Source organism: Doryrhamphus excisus, linkage group LG11 (genome assembly GCF_037039965.1).
Source record: "Doryrhamphus excisus strain RoL-2023G ecotype Guam linkage group LG11, RoL_Dexc_Guam_v1.1, whole genome shotgun sequence".
NCBI classification, from domain to species: Eukaryota; Metazoa; Chordata; class Actinopteri; order Syngnathiformes; family Syngnathidae; genus Doryrhamphus; species Doryrhamphus excisus.
Genome location: NC_136367.1, coordinates 10,930,867 through 10,948,548, shown reverse-complemented (window position 1 = coordinate 10,948,548; position 17,682 = coordinate 10,930,867). Strand labels below are relative to the sequence as shown.

At 43.3% G+C, this 17,682-nt stretch overlaps 1 protein-coding gene across 1 annotated transcript in view; it reads right to left on the bottom strand.

Annotated features, from left to right (window-relative positions):
* Positions 1-17,682, bottom strand: part of LOC131120573 (receptor-type tyrosine-protein phosphatase N2-like) — a 135,353-nt gene that overhangs the window by 20,983 nt on the left and 96,688 nt on the right. Inside the window, exons 13-14 of the mRNA XM_058065242.2 lie at positions 12,058-12,270; positions 8,559-8,756 (exon numbers count right to left, since the gene is read on the bottom strand). Coding sequence (XP_057921225.2) covers positions 8,559-8,756; positions 12,058-12,270 — 411 coding nt within the window. The remainder of the gene's footprint in view (positions 1-8,558; positions 8,757-12,057; positions 12,271-17,682) is intronic.

Genomic DNA, 17,682 nt, shown 5'->3' with positions numbered 1-17,682 from the left:
AGGATGACAGACAGTCTTTGACAGACAGACAGCCAATGATCAACAACCTCAATTGTTAACGTTCATTGCTGACATTTGTACAACTTCAGCTGGGTAGGAGTCACCGTGCGTACTTGACCCGCCGACCTGTGAGCGTGACAGATCGCGTCCCAGCTGGACGCACGGCGGAGAGAAGCACAAACAAAGTGGCCGCTAATCTGGATGGAGTATAATCTCTAACACTTGCTTGGCCTGCAACAAAGGACAAGATAATGTGCTTTATATAGAGAGTCCACTAATCCTCTTAAGACACAGGTGGAGAGGATGTGGGAAGGGGGCGGAGTCACATGGGACCCCGTAATACATTAACATAGATAAGACGGTGAAAGCTGCTTCCACGCAAATTAAAAGCAGCGGATGGATGACGACATGGAAGTCATCATCTTGGGAATAAAGCGTGTTTTTTTCTTTTTAGGAGCAGCAGTGAGGCGGGAACTCATCAGCGGGTAACATTATTTTTAGTTTTGTTTATCACTCAACGTCACCTCGCTGGCAAAGCGAAAAAAGATGCTGACAGGAAAAGGACAATTTTAAGTAAATAAATACAAGATATGAGACGTATGATGGAAAATATTTTACTATTTAATAAAAAACAAATGAAAAGAATATGCTAAACATGCATATACAATCAGTGTGTCTGATGGACAAATGCAGGCAGCACAGCAGACTGCAGTGTGATCACGCTTCTACAGTAACAGCATAGACTCATATACCCAACATGCATTGCAATTGCTCATCCATGTTCATAATAGAAAGCACTAAAATGTAGGGTTGGGTATCGTTTCAATTTGAGCGATTCCTGTTCAGATTCGTCATTCAATTCTGATTTCTTTCAGAGGTAGGGTCATAAAAAGTTGAAATGAGGTCGCAAACAAAAGTTCTTGGATTAAATGTCTGTGACCGTTTTAAGAATGACTTATTAATTACCATGAAATAACAGGGTCATTAATAACCAATATGTATCAAACCGTTGGACATGTACATAAATATTTACAACACTCTTTATCGAGGAGTACACGTTCAAAAATTATTTGAATTTTTAAAAAGCTTATGAAAAAATAATGGCACATATCCCGTTTATGTGCTGGTGAATGTCTTATGATGCTAACTTTACCATGTTAGTGAATGCCTACTAACCTGCATGGTTTGAGTTAGAATAAACGTATCACTTTTAAAACAAACTCTCTTCAATGCAGTCGTAATTTATTGACGACTCATTTATTGAATATGTTACCTGATTTTCTTAAAAAAACGGGGTGAAAAGTCCAGTGTAGCGCATCATAAACAGGCGCTCTCTGTAAACTGTGAATCCGGAGGCGTTTAATCCTCTTGGTGCATCCTCCTTTGCACTTTGCTCATTCAAACTAGTCAAGCTAGCTAGCGCCTTCGCCTTCGCCTTCGCCTTCGCCTTCGCCTTCGCCTTCGCCTTCGCCTTCACCTTCACCTTCGCATCCTGTCCATGGATGAACACAAATGCTTCCTGATGCGTCTTCTTGTTTGGTGGTATGCCACTGGCTAATCACCCAACATACACACCAAAAGTTACAAAACTTAACGATTTCGGCAGAATTGGAATGTCAGAACGCAACTCTACTAAAAAGGCTCTAAAATAATCCAGTCAAAATGTTGACGTATTGTTTCATGAATGCGATCACTCCTCCACATGATACAACAAACATATGATAAATTGTAAACGTGACCAGGCAGAGACAGAAATGGCGAGTGAATAAGATAAATAAAACATGGCTTTTTAGTTTGTTTGGTAATGGTAATGGTAATGGTAATGGTAATGGTAATGGTAATGGTAATGGTAATGGTAATGTAATGGTAATGGTTTAATTTCATTTCAACATGCATCATATTCCAATTGAGTGCATCCCATAATCAGTTCACAGTTCCACATGTCCAAAAGGAGTAGGAAGAAGCAAAGCTTATTAAATCCTACCCCTCCATCTGGTACTTTTACAATCACTAATTGTTACATTTGTTCACTTCCTGCTTTCCATAATACAGTTTAAGGTTTTTTTTTCTATTTTTTTTTATTTAATTAATAACCATGTAGCAACCTGGATAAGCTCCTGCTGCCTTGCAACCTTCAGCAGGATAAAATGTGGAAAATAGATGGACAGCTGAGTCCTGTTTTCTAAGAAAAGTGTTGTTAAATGACCTCCGTTATGATCTGGTGCTAGACAGTGGATCCTCACATATTCACCATTCAGCATTTGCAACAGAGGGTGACACAGGAGTGGATTTTGTAACAAATCTTGTACCACCCCAATCTGGTGAAATGACTCCCACTATCATTCTCCTCTCATTCAATATTTCTTTCACTGCTGTACAGCTCCCATGTTTTTTGTTACCCTTTGGTCAATACTGTATATTGATTTTGATTTGATCTTCACTGCACGTCACCTGTTTATTGTTGTGTTGTGCGTCGTGACTCCATAGTGGGTGAAGAGTTCTACTGCATAAACACTGTGGAACACACACACAACAACAAGGCGACAGCGCACAGTGATTCGACGGAAGGGAAAGTAACGCCGAGAAGGTCTGATTTTTCAGAGGAGGCATTTTTGTGATGCAAATGTGTTGCTCTTTTGAACGCACATTGTTTTGAGAAGACACACTCTATTTAATTGGCCTACCAACTGACAGGAAGCATGTTCCTCACACAGAAATGAAGTGTGGGTAAGTGACTGGAAAATAACAGGCACCCATCACTCACTAACAATGGGAACACCAACTTGGGCTGGATTGCACGTGTGATGCTCCCATCCAATCATGTGATTGGAAATCTCATGACCTTTTATCATTTCGATAGTCATGTGGTGGTACAGAGTGAGACCTCTTCACTGCATACCACACAGAAACAGCTATGTGTATGGCAGGATATGACTTTGCCGCAGTGACAGTACTGGTTGAAAGCCATCCATTGCACAACTATGGCTGCTGTGTGCAGGTATTTTGAAGTGGATGACAAAAACCTTGCAATCGTGTGCAACCCTGCAAAAAAGTGTGAAATCTGCTAACTTGGGATTTCAAGAGGCGGGAAAGAAGAGGCTGCATTTAACATGGCCAACCTGATACGACACCTCAAAACAAACACCCAACACAATACAACCAGTTTACAAAGGCACCCCAGCCCAAGACAAGGCAGCCCACTCTGCAGGATATTTGAAGAGAAAACATTCCCTACAACAATGAAAAGGTGCAATATATATTTGATTAGTTTACATGCCTGCCTCGTATTTGAAGTTGAGTTGCTGTTTGGTTTTAGTATTTCCTGTTGCACAAAAGTCCACTAAAGCTTCTAAAGTCTGATTGGCTTCTGGCTATCCTGTTCTTTTGTGGTTAGTAACTACACATTTGATACTTTAAACATATTTAATAACCACACCTGGCTTTTCTCCGGGTACTCCGGTTCCCCCCCATTCCAAAAACATGGTTAATTAGCGACTCCAAATTGTCCATAGGAATGAATGTGAGTGTGAATGGTTGTTTGTCTATATGTGCCCTGTGATTGGCTGGCCACCAGTCTAGGGTGCACCCCGCCTCTCGCCCCAAGACAGCTGGGATAGGCTCCAGCACCCCCGCGACCCTCATGAGGATAAGTGGTAGAAAATGAATGAATGAATGTATTTAGTGTGTGAGGCATATATAGAGCTTAAAGCTTGCCTCTATGTATTTATCTTGTTAGTTTACTTTGTCACGAATCACAATTGAAGTTGAATCTAATTGAATTGACCTCACTGCAGCAGCATGATCCAGGCTTATTTGAGACATTCTCATGTGTGTTTTTGCCATTTAGCCCCCACAAATAGCAGATCTACTGTATAGAAAAAAAATACTTGGGAGGGTGTGACATAACGGCCAGGGAAACACTGATTGAAAATGAGGAGACAATTTTAGAAAAGATTACAGAAGAAACATTACTCCTCATTCATCAATACTTCCTATGAATAAATATGTTCTTTAATCCTTCATATTTCAAAGAAAACTAAGGCACTCTCCAATTTGTTCTTATGCGGGATAATGAACACTCAACATGATTTATGCTACGATGCATTTTCAGTGCAGAACTGGGGCTTGCATTTGCTACAGTTATTCTAGTCCTTTAATAATGTAGAAATCATTTCATGCAATTATATATTCATTATTATGATGATGATGTGCCACCAAAATAACAAATAACATCATTTTAATTCCCTATTCATGTGAACATCGTGGTGCTTTCAAAGACATCCAGCAGCAAGTCTCTTTCTGGACATCCACATAAAGTGGTTTATTGTCTGTGTTAGAACTTCAATGTCGTGGAGGCACGGAAAGGAGTCCAAAGAACCAATTAGGTTCCAAAGGAAGACAAAATGTTCTTCATAAGCTAGTAAGACAGCTGAGGTGTTTTCTTACAGGTAGGCGAAAAAAAGACCAGCGAAATGAAAGCCAGCGAACAGAACGAGGACGGCTCGTGGGCGGCTTTAATGGCACGCAGGTTCCTCATTCGTCTCTGGCGAATGGAAAAAGAAGCTCTTTTGATGTTTGGAGTTCGGCATGGCCCTCTGTGGGCAGCGAGAGCAAGTCTGACCTTTAAAAATGCTCCAAATGATAACCCAGAGTGTGAAACCTTTTATAGTGGAGAGGCGACACTGTGGTTATGTAACGTCTACTCCACTGTGGAGTGTTCCCCGTGTGGGAGGACGCAAACCGTCTGGGCCAAAGGTACGCACGGTAAAGCTATCCGAGGTACTGAAAGAACAATGCCTATTTTATTCCAGAAGAGCTCAGACCCGTTTCTGCTTCCAGTAAAATGATGGCGGCCATAGCACAGAGCAAGTGGAACACAAAAGAATACATTTACAACAAATGAATGAATGTTGCATACAGTATACACGTAACCTCGGTTTTTCTACAGTTTTTGTATGATTCTGTTTTGGTCACAAAAAAACGATATGATTTATTTCTTATTATGATGTATTTGTAAACAAACCAGTCTTTTTGCTCTGCACTGCCAAACGGAAAGCAAAGACAAAACACCCTACGTGGTGCTGACTTACTGTCTGGGCCCTTTCATTGTGATTGCTAAATAACCCAACATGGGGCCAAAGAAAATGACAGCAATTTAATAAAGTATTTATGGTAATGGTAATGATAATGGTAATGATAATGGTAATGGTAATGGTTTTATTTCATTTGAACATGCATCAGATTCCAATTGAGTGCATCCTATAATCAGTTCCCAGTTCCACATGTCCAAAAGGAGTAGGAAGAAGCAAAGCTTATTAAATCCTACCCCTCCATCTGGTACTTTTACAATCACTAACTGTTACATTTGTTCACTTCCTGTTTTCCATAATACAGTTTAAGGTTTTTGTTTAATTTTTAAAAAAATGTAACTGTATTATTATTATTAATATATATATATATATATATATATATATATATATATATATATATATATATATATATATATAGTTTAATAACCATGTAGCGACCTGGATAAGCTCCTGCTGCTGTAACTGTAACATTTGTTCACTTCCTGCTTTCATAATACAGTTTAAGGTTTTTTTTTTGTTTTTTTTTTAAATGTACCCCGTCCCGAAGTACTCGGTGTTATGAGCATCCAATGCCATAATGGGTACCATAGTAAGTGTCAATATAGTGATATATATAGCACATCATGACTGGTTCAAGACTCTTCATCCTTGTATTTAGCAAACATCAACTGCTTGTATTGTTTCTTGAATTGGCTCATCGTTTCGTGCTGACTAAGAAACACTATTTGAGTCAATCTGGCCAGGATGTACGAGAAGTCCGCATCAAAAATAAGTTGCATCCATTCATCATTTATGATGATTTCACATTGTTTTCTGCTTGTAAAACTACAATTATTAAGATGTGAACTACATCTGACGTAATGTTGCCTCAAATACCAACCTATATACACACTTTCGATTATTCAGCCATGATGGGATGTCTCGATGCTCAAATGGCGGCGAGCACTTGTGGCGTACCTCTGAGTTAAGTCATTAGCATCCATGCTGCTCTTGAGCACATCAACCACATCGCAGTGTCACCTCGCATGCATGCAAACTGAGGGGGCGGGGCTTGTGGACCGTAGGTGGTTGAAGCGAGCAGCTGTACATCATAATTACTGGGCCGCTTGACAGAAAGACAGAGAGGCTCTCCTCCAGCGGGGAGGCGGTTGAGAAGCGGTGGGCGTAATGAAACATGAAACACAAGACCAGGAGGATTTCCTTGCTTATGGATGCTACACATCAGCAGTTAGCACAGATACAGTATAAAGACTCGTGGTGAGGACACATTTTGGATTAAAGGTAATATGAGAAATTGTACATTATGGATAAAGAGATTCATGTTGCACATTGATTAACATCTAAGGGGGGGCATATTCTTTCTTTTTTGGTCTTGGCACATTGTATGGGAAAAATGAAACAATGCAAAAATTGGCAAGAAAAAGTTGAAGCTGTTTTTTTTATACTTACACAGTATGAAATAAAACTGATCATAAAACTTGACATTATCTCACAACAGGCACACTAATTAGAATAATAACACAGCTACTCTTTAGGCCGTAATCCAGCTAAAATTCAACTCTGAAACCCTGATGTTGCTTCCTGTCCACATGTCCGGAACACATTTCTTCCGACACACAGGTCTTATTTATGCCTTAAATGGCTTATTTACTCTTATAATATATATTATATTAGGTAAAGCTGAGTATAAGAGTGTTATTTTATGTCTAGAGGGTTCTAATAATGTTAAAAACTGTATTATATAATTACAAAAATATTCCATTTACTTACTTCCGAACTTTATTGATTGGTTAGGAACTTCATTTGTGCAGAGGATCAATGCGTGTACAGCTCACATACCCGGCAACACAACAAAATATACCGCATGCAATCAATAAACACAAACAGTTGACCGTCAATCAACAGTCAAAGTTGGAGAGAAGAGAAGAAAGTCTGCCAGCACAAGAAGTCCATGATAAAAAGGTCATAATAAAAAGAACATATTGGTTAAAAATATACATGTAAAATGAAAGCAATCCCTGGTCGAGTTAAAGGAGCAGTGCGTTCATGAGGCATGTACATATGTACGCATACATACAAATGACATGTACTGTACATATTCATGAGGTATGTACATATGTATGCATACATACAAATGACATGTACTGTACATATTCATGCACACACGAATTGTAAATGTTGATGAGTGACTCCTGTTCGAGTCCGATTATTTTACTGCTCATTGTTAAGATTTAGCTTAATGGCTTGCGATGGATGTTAGACAGTGAATCAAGCTGATATGTTAACGTGGAAAACATGGTTTTCACTGATGATGGTGGGTTCCTGCAGAAGTGGACAACCACTTCCTTAGTTTTTGAAGGGTTGAGATCTTGGCGGTTACGCCTGTACGACTCAGAATGTAGTTGTCCCGGCGTGTTTGTGGTCTCATCAGAATATTTAAAGTGCACCTTGCTTTTCCAACCTATGAATGTATTTAGAATGTTGTTAAACCATGCCAAACTTTCAGTTAATGAGGTTTGTGAAAGAAGTTTGGGATGGCTCAAAACGCTCGGTGTTCCAAAACTGTTCTTTTGTGATGTCACAGCTTCCCTGCCCTCCCCCAAGCTTTGCCTGTCACACGTTATTGGAGTTGGTGATTCCCAACTAGAGAAAATATCTTCATCTGTCAACGGCATTTCACACTGGACTGTTTTTGTGAACGTGAACGTGAAATATCCGCCAAACTGTTGCTGAAGCCAGAAGCAGCATGCTGTCGCTGGGAAAGGTGCATTCATGTGGAGGTGGAGAGAACCGCAGGGCTCACCCATGTCTGGTATTCCCACATAAAAAACGTGTAATAATAACATTTCCACAACCAATGTTGTGCCAAGATTGGTAAACGCGGCACCCTCATGTTCGGCTTCTGAGCTCCACGCCAGGAAGTACTTTGGGCATGTGACTGATCACCGCTGAGTGGTTGTGACCTAAGGTGGTCCGTGGATGTAATAAATTAAAAACAGACAGTTTTGGAGGGAAGCACAAATCCCAGGAAATACAGCTGGAATAGTTGCAGATTCTGGTCTAGAAAGCTTTCTGTGCGGGTTATTGTGTGTAGCTGCTCTATAGGAGCAGCAACACAAAGGGTCAAAAAATGAGCATGATAGGTCCTGAGTCCTGCTTCGGCAGTCATTGATGTACAGAATCTACAAGAGTACTTTGAATGACCTTGTGTAGGAATGGTGCGCTATGCAGTAAATAAACTTGCCTTGCCTCCACATAATGTGTGTCATTTGCCAGGTGTGTCTCAGTCAAGTGTCTCAGTCAAATGTATGGTAGCATTGGTGCACACTTTGGTGACAATATACAATCAGCATCACATCTGGATTATTCTTCATTTGAGCCACTGCTCAAATGCTATAACTGCATTACTGCTGTATAACTGCTATATACTGCATGGGTGGTTTAAACCGTTTACCGACGGTTCCTTACCAGAATCATGTGACCAGTGGAGATGTCCATGTTGGGCTGGGCGGGTTCTTCGCTCCACGATGACAGGCTGCTTCTGGCCGAAGGGCTGACTGCTGCGCCACCATCGCTGAACTGAGACGACACGCTGTTGATCCTAGAGGAGACGGGCTCAGGGCGCTCGACTGGAGGTTTGACGGCCATGCGCTGCCGACACAAGTCCTGGGAGACAGGAGAAGGGGTTAATTTGGCAATGGTCTCGGTCACTTCCTGTTTACTACTCTGTTTTCAGGTGACTTGGTCTGGTCACTGGAGCGGAGCAATGAGGCGGGAAAATGCAATCTGCAATTAACAGCATTCATCAGCCCTGCGTTCACCCCGTGAAGATTATTCATTATGGTTTCCCCATGTTGACCCGAGGGTTCCATTCCCCATGTTGACCTGAGGGTTCCATTCCATCTCTACTTCTATGTTCCCTTTTTGCCTTCTCATAGCTCCGTCTTGCTTGTAGTTGACTTGTAGTTTATATGTTTGTCATTGTCATTTCTCCAGCATCTTCCTAAACTGCCTTGTTATTACTATTAGAGTAATTATATTGTCATTACAATTATAATAGATACATAAATGCATTTGAATAATTCTATTGTTCCTGTCACGCCCTGTGTGGTTTCCCACGTGACAGTTTGTCTATGTTCCCTGTCTGGGCTTTGGTTTCCGTTTTGGACCCTCTTATTTTGTATTGGACTTCCTGTTTTCCCGTGTCTGCCTTGGTTGTCCTGATCTCCCACACCTGTCCCTAATTTGTCCCGTCTATTTAGTTCAGGTGTGTGCTTCTCCCCGCGTGGGATCATTGTTGTTTGTCCGTCTGCTACCTGAGTTGCTTTCCCTTCTGCTGCAATTATTGCTAAAATAAATATTGTTTACCTGCATTTGGTCCTGTTCTCTGCATCCTGGGGTCGAACCGTAAAGCAATGAAGCCCGACCGTGACAGAATGGAAACCAAAGCCCAGACAGGGAACATAGACAAACTGTCACCTGGGAAACCACACAGGGCGTGACAATTCCTCTTATTAAATGATAGTTTGTATAGTTTTTCCACAGCTTTGCCTGTAGCTTTTATGAGGACTTTAGTTTTTATATGATCATAATTTCAGAATGAATAGTTTTGTCTCTCTTTTATACTCTCGTGTCTGTGTGGGGGTCCAAAACCGAGACCGTCACAATTGACATTCCTATCACAGCCATTTAGGTACGAGAACAAAGACACGATCCACCGACACAAATAATATCTACTGTTGCCATGACAACCTGCTAATGTGCTCGGCTGGGCCTCTTAACACGCGTGTGCCCTCATGACCTCCTTTCACCAGTGAAGTAAGCTGCCAAAGCCCCCCAAACAACCCCGCATGCCCTCGTGGGTATCTTGCCAGACCCCCCCCTCCCCCCCGGCGACCCTAAAAGTGAGCGTTGATCACACTGACGGTGGGTGGGTCAGTGCCACCCTAATTGGCAGCGCCACATGGAAACACCACGTGAGGATCAATGCCATGTTAAGATGAAGACAATGAGATAGTTTTCAATAAATGACAAGAGAGTCACTGAGCTTTAGAGTTGCAAGTATGAAGACATAAAAAGATCAATTCCAAGCGGACGACACGGCTGAGTGATTGACTGATGAGCGCCATCATCGCCTGTCCATCAAAATCTCCTCCCTCGCCGTTGACCAATCCCATGTTGGCGTTTGTTTGCAAAGGTTTGATTGACAAGCTTGGGAGCCGAGTAGCACGGAGACCACCGCGTTCTGGGGGAGGTTGGGGACAGGAAGCTGGCGGCAAAGTGGCGTGAATGGAATTTTTTATGCACATGACAAGTGTTTTCATGCTGGTGTGTGTGCAGTATGCACGCCTACAGGGGTGTGTGTTGTTGCTGTGTGCTTAAACAAGATGTACACCGATACCCCCCCCTTCCAAACCCCGCCAACACACACACACACACAGCAGGTGACAAAGAGACGGCGCTAAGACGGGGGAGGGGCAGCGAGTGTGTGACGGCGCCTGTCAAAAAGAGTGCGATGACACTCAAAGATCCTTGGCAGTCTGAGAGAATCTCACAAGCAAAAAAAAAACACAACACTTAAATACTTCAAGTAAAGCAAATATTTTGTGTTTTTTATTTGCATTATCGTCCAGCTCCAATTTTAGTGGTCTCTTGACGACATGCGGGGATGAGAAACTCTCTCTTTCTAGTCCGCGGATGAGGAGCACAATAAAAGCGAGCACTTAGGGGCGCAGCCGGGCTCATTTGAAGAATCAATGCTCACGGGGACGCTCTCATTTAAAAACATGGCAGAGGGAAAAGGTCATGGGGGGACCAGACAAATCTCAATCCAATTCTCTGCTCAAATCGCCACTTAATATTGGATTCTGCAAATTAAATTTCACACTCTCACCTTATCCCAGCCAAAGGATAATTACAGCAGGCGGGGGGAGCAAAAACACCAAACCACAACAACCTGCAGCAGCCTGAGGGCTGGGCAATGTAGCCATATTGTTTTTATGTCAATATTTCTTTTAAGCACCATATCAAAAATAAGCATATCTTTCATATCGATATAGACGGGATTTGATGCGGAGGTCTCATGTTTCAAGATGGCGCCGCCCAATGGCAAGCTAGTTGTGGTGATTTTTAGTGTGTAATGGTGCTTTATTTATTGCTTCCTTTTTGTTTTGTGCCCTGCCAACCCCTTGAGCAAGGGTGCAGCTATGGATGTTCATTCTTTTACGTTTGTAGCTTGCCGCTTGCGCCCTTGTTGACACTCGGGAGCAGCTGTTAGCATCCCTTCGCTACGTCACATGATCAGATATCCCCACGAAATATGGAAGTGGAGAGGCAGCATAGCGGGAGTGAACAGCGAAAAAGACAGTATAAAGGTATTCAAAAATGGCATCAACCATGTTTACCGTCGTCATGGGGAACGCTGATGCCGCTAACCCAGCTAACCCGGCTAACCCGGCTAACCCGGCTACAGAGACATAGAGATCATAAGTGCAGCATGATTGCCCTGAAGATTGAACAGTATATTTAAATTTTTATATACTTTATATACAAAAAATAGAACATACTATTTTATTCCTGTGGCTATTTTTCTCTAATATTGTTTACATTTTAATAAAACTTTGCACAAATATTTGTCTTTGACTTTCAGTTTATGGAAAAAATATCGATATATATTGTAATATCGATATTCTACCTACGTAAATATGTCCGGATATGAGTTTTGGTCCATATCAACCAGCCCTAAGCAGCTTAAAACATAAAATACACCTTTCCACCAATGGCCACCAATCAACACACAGCACTATGCTTAGCTCCGCCCCTTTAGGTATCTTATGTCTGTGCTTGGTACCCAAAAATGAATTCCATAAAGTAATGAATGTATCACAAAAATGAAGGAAAATGAATCAAAGCGTTCAGGTTGTTTGCCGAGTTGATGTCAAGACGAAGCGCAGTAGCGAGCTCCTACCTGGTAGGTGGCAGTAGCATCACTGCTGGTGTCAGCACCCAAGTTGGTGAGCTTCTCCTTGAGCTTGTGGTGCGAGCGATGGCGGAGACAGTAGACCGTGGTGGATGCCAGCAGCACGCCCACGATGCACAGGATGGACACCACGGTGAGGATGAGGAACTTTGTGGACTCAGCCTGGCTATACTTGGTGGGAATCTGGTTGATGTGGTTCCCCTGAAGCACACACGCAAGAAGAAGGAGGCATTGGTTGCTAGTGGATGGTGCAGGACACTTGTATCCATCACAAACACTTGCTTAGGCCGGAAAATAATACCTGGACCGTACCATTCTGCAAATTCGAGAGCCTAAACAAAGCACCCTAACCTGCACTGTTCATGCATTTTTTATTGAGTGTGACGGCTAAATAAGACACCACAGAAAGCTGCAAAAGCCAAAAAGCCCAAAAGGTGACAAGCACTATTGATCTTGACATTTTTCCTCCATAGATTCTACCTTTTTGCTCCTTTTTGTATTGCAGTTTTAGAATGTACTTCAGTTGGACACTCCAACACGAGGCCATTGATCCATCCATCCATTTTGTGTACCACCGGTATACTCACTAATAATCACTAAAAGTATAAATGAAAATAAAACCAACATTTTTTGAGCAGCGACCAAAAGCGTTGAGGAGCAGATGTGATGAAATCCTCAGATGGGAAGAGTTTGGATCAGAACCACTCAGGAGTCATCTTTGGATTCTCCTGGATTAAAGCGCCAAATGTCTGAATATGCCACCAGCAGTCGACGCGGTTGTGGTTCTGGCGCGAGTTTGATGCCACGCCACAATGGAGCAAAGTGTTGTGCTGCAGAGACAAACACTCTCCACGCTGACAAGTTTAATCACGCGCATTTGTTCCACCATCTGGGCACGCCGCGCCACAGAACGCATCGATTCCTGCCCGGCAAAGCATCATGGGAGTCTGGAGCCACGGCGCCTTGGGCAAACAAGCGCAGATGAAAGATTTCTTTTCAAGGCGACAAAATGGACGTACGGTGGGAGGAAGTTTCGTCCTGGAGAACAACGCCGAGGTCGCGCAGGAGGGGGCGGCAAACGGGTCTCATTGAGCGACATAATGAGCCCAACACCGTTTTACGTGACGTGCGCTTCCTGACAATAGGCGACATAATTACACACTGCGTAATGACGGCCGCCTCCAAGAGTTACAAATTGCAGCATCAATAAGAAGACCTCCCACTCCCTAGGGAAAATAATGATCCCCAAAGAAATCACTGGGCTTCTTTGGAGTGATTGTCGTGTCTTTTCACACAATACGTGACATCTATGCAGTTAATCATAGACTGACTCCATGCTTGATGTGACGGGGCTCAGATAGACGCCGCAATTCTTCTTCTGCTAGCGTCAACGCGACGCTTCAAAAGAATTACAGTCTTGATGGGGATATTTTCCTCCTCAGCCGAAGAGAAACAATCAAGTATTGTGTGTGAATGTCACTCAACGTATGAATTAATACACACTTCGGATCGAATACCATCCACGATTCCCATCCCGTCCCTCCCACTTCTACGGATAGCGTATTTCATCTTGAACCAAAATCTCAGCTTGTTCTCAAGCTTACAGAAAGACGGTCTGGTCTGCCTGCTGGGTAAAATGGGAAGGTCTGGTGGGGGGGGGGTCCCTCAGCGGTGGAGGTCACAGAGATTATGGGGGTGGCGGCGTGGGGCGTTAATGGAAACGGTGGCTTTGAAAGCCGATGCCAGCTCTGCCGGTCCCCGCTGGCCGCCTGTCAAACCCTGGGAGGGTTTAGCCTGTGCATGGATTGTTTTGGAATTCTGGTGGGGGCTCAGGCATAGACCCTCCCATCACACACTGCCTCCACCATCGCCACAAAATGACCCCCCCCCCCCCAAGGATTTTCATTCACTGTATTCAGTACCTGATAAAGAATGACCCACCGGGGGGACGACAGTTGTGCACTACATTGTGTGTGTTGGGAGGGGGGGCGAGGGGGGGGGCGCTTTCAAACTTTTTAACGTGGCAAAAACTGGAGGGAAATTTGATCAACTTTAATGTGGAATTGTGACACGCTGTGTGTTAAAGCGTGAAAGCTAAGCATGTAGTGGGTGGGGTCATTAGTCACACATTAGTGATGATTATTTATCACCAGTCTGCCCAGTACCTCGCCCAGTGCCCCCTGGGGCCCACTCCAAGAACAAATACGTTCATTTGTCATCCCGACTCATCTTGTTGTTTTATTACATTAACTTCCATGGAGTCGCCGCTCCACGCCCTCAAGTCATCACGCCTCTCTGGAAGTGGAGCAGCCGAGAGGGGAGACGTGGATAAGCACCAGCGGGGGGTGTGGTGGTGGGGCTGCGGGGATGTCCGACCCACCACACCCTCGCTCTTCATCACACCTGCCCGCCATGTTTGTCTACTGATTCAAACGTTGCAGCCAGCAGCTTCATCAAGTGTGTTCGTTGTCGTATGAGACAGGGGCCCTGGGACAGAGTGTAATATGTGTGCACGTGTGTGAGTGTGTGCACGTGTGTGCACGGTAGGGAGTGGCAGGGAGGGGGTGAATCTATATTCTGTAACAAGAAATGTAAAAAAAAAAAAGTGGCTGCATTGCAGCTGCTGCAGACGTTTACAATGTCTGTCAATCAAACGTGCTCAAGTGAGGGGGCGTGGTCTGTTCCGGGGGAGGTGTGGCCACTTTAACAAGCTCACTCTGTCGAATTTGAACAGTGAGGACACCTGCCTGACATACAAGGAATGTGTTGCCCGAGTCGGTTATGAACATTTTACACACAAACAAAAGAAAAGGCAAAAGTAGCGCTGAAAAAGAGCAGATGTAAATAATGAAAGATTCTTTAATGAATGTAAACAATTGGAAACTATTGTTGAAACTATTGTTGCAACTATTGTCCATCTGCTCCCGCCAACGCTATCGTACTCGCACGTTTCCGTCACACAGAGACCAGCTTGATTATACAAAGAAGCTACGCTTTACCTTTTGCTGACTGGGCCATTAAGTGAAGTTTAAGTGAGTTTATGTATTATGTAGACTTTATCATGCAGCTAAAGGACCTTTCATACTAAAGATGATTCAATCCAATTATTACAAATCTATGATGTACGATGTGTGGTTAAAAGTGCTGTGTGAGACAGGTTGTGCATAAGTTTGTCTGAGAGTGGCAGATGGATTTGCTCAGCTTTAGCTTATTCAGCTGGGGTGAAAAAGGTCAAGGGGTGAAAGGCGCGGGTGGCCATTGTTTTCTTCTGGATGGCAAAAAAAAGTTTTCAAATTTCATTTCTGTTCAGCCTTTATGAACTTTAGCAGATAATAAGTATAAACACAGACAGCATAAAACATGATGATTATTTAAATGTATAATATAATATGGATTATCTTTATACACCCACACACACACACTCTAGCCTACAATACAATTCCACCAATACACAAATGCGGCCGTTGACTAAAAGTCATGAGGTTAGACTAAGGTAAAGGCCTCATGACCCCCCCGCCCCCATCACCACTGTGTATGAGTTATGTTTGATCCTTCAGTTCATGATCAAGAGGATGCATGAAAATGGCCGTAAATGTTGTTTGCTGCCGCCGTGCAAACTTGTATGGAGTCTTAAAATATTCTGCAAGATATTTCTATCATGTTTCAGCAGCAAACATCCCCAAATTACTATAACTCAGCATCAAGCAACATCAGTCCTCTTTTATATTTCAGCATCAAAATTAGATCTCTAGCACGTTTCAGCATGAAACTACATTACGTTTTCTTATGCAAATAACAGCAGTTATACTCAGCAGAAAATATGACATTTCTATCTAGTTCAGCAGGAATTATTCCAAATTGTCAAGCATATTTCTCTCAAATTCTCTCATAGCCAGCAACATCAACCTTTGGTCACATTTCATACAAGTATCAATCATGTTTCAGCAGTAAATAATACCACACTTTCACTTTCTGTCATGTTCCAGCATGAGATAATACATCTTCTATCAATTGATATCATGCTTCACTTCAGCAGCCAATTATCCTACAAAATCCATTTCTAAGTTTCAGCAGCAAATAACACCACATTTACTGTCAACGTCTACCATGTTTCAGCATGGTTAAACATTGATGGAGTTCCAGCATCTTGAGCTGCAAATGAACCACTTCCACATCTGGGACTACGTAAGCGTTGCATGTTGGAATAAAGACGTAATCAAGTCAAAGGTCTACCACTGTGACATCTAGAAAGTCATAAACAGTCAAGTCCTACCACTGGTGCCCATCCCACCGTGGCGGCGTCGGATGCCAACTGGCATCACGGCGTTGGCGCCAGAAGAGGCGAGAGGGAGTCATGTTCCTCTCACCTCCTCATCCTCCTTCTTTTGGCACATTGAAGAAAATGCATGAGGCCATTCTCTCGTTCCCTCCAGTCATTCGGCATGTGCACAGCGAGGCGAGGATGAAGACGAGGATGAAGACGAGGATGAGGACGAGGATGCGGAGACGACAGCAGTCCTCCACTTGGACGCACGAAGAATGGGATGCTTTTATTCACAGAGAGACACTACAAAGTGCAGTGGGGGGCTCCTCCTCCTTATATGCCCCCCTCCCTTCCACCCTCCAATCCCTGCCTGTCCACCACACATGTCACCCCCCCCCCCGTTGCCACGGTGACGGCTCCACACGTTGTCGAAAGGAGGAGGAGGAAAAAGGTGAGAAGGAAAGAAAAGGAGGGAATCTTTCATCGTCATCCCAAAGTGTCAATATGATGTGTACACGTATACTACATATACTACTACTAAGTATCTACAACAAGTATATGGTCACATGAAGGAATGAATGAAGGTCGGTCTGTGCGCTTCTTCCCCATTCTTCATCTTAGCAAGACATTTTGGACAATCGATTATTTTCTGACGACCCTTTTTTGTTCCCAGTGGGAACCTAGAAAGTCTTGCCAGAAGTGTGGATGCCGTTCCAGTGAGAAGGACCCCACGTATTCCTAACTTTTCCCACTATGTAGCTGCCCCAATACGTGTGGACCTGAGACACTTTGGTCCAATATTCTGTCCTTCCTGTGGTGACATAACCACAACCAAGCAAGCATACATTCTTTTATAGAGACAGGTTGCATGATTATGGTTTCACTTCAGATGAATTCAGTCAAATAAAGCATGTAATATTCCAGGAGACACACATCAATCAAAACATGGAACTGATGTGTTTGCTGAAGATGCTGAGAGCAACATCAGACAAACGTCTTGCATTATAGTGTAGCAGGTGTGTGTTACAAACATGAGAACAGGTGGGACAGTCAAATAGGCTCTTACTCTTTACTGTTGGTTCAAATGCATAGTCCGTGTGTGTGTGTGTGTGTGTGTGCGTGTGCTGTTGGGCTTATAGAGAACAATGAAAGACGATGCTGCCTGATGCAGATGACAAGCTCCTTCCTGAAGAGTGTGTGTGCGTGTGTGTCTATGCATGGGGGGGTGGGGCCTCTTCAGTTTATCTTTCTATTCAGCGACCAAGCACCCCCCACCCACCCACCCACCCACCCCTCCATCCTTAACCAAGCCCAAAACCAAACCAGAGACACCCCCACACCTCCTTTTG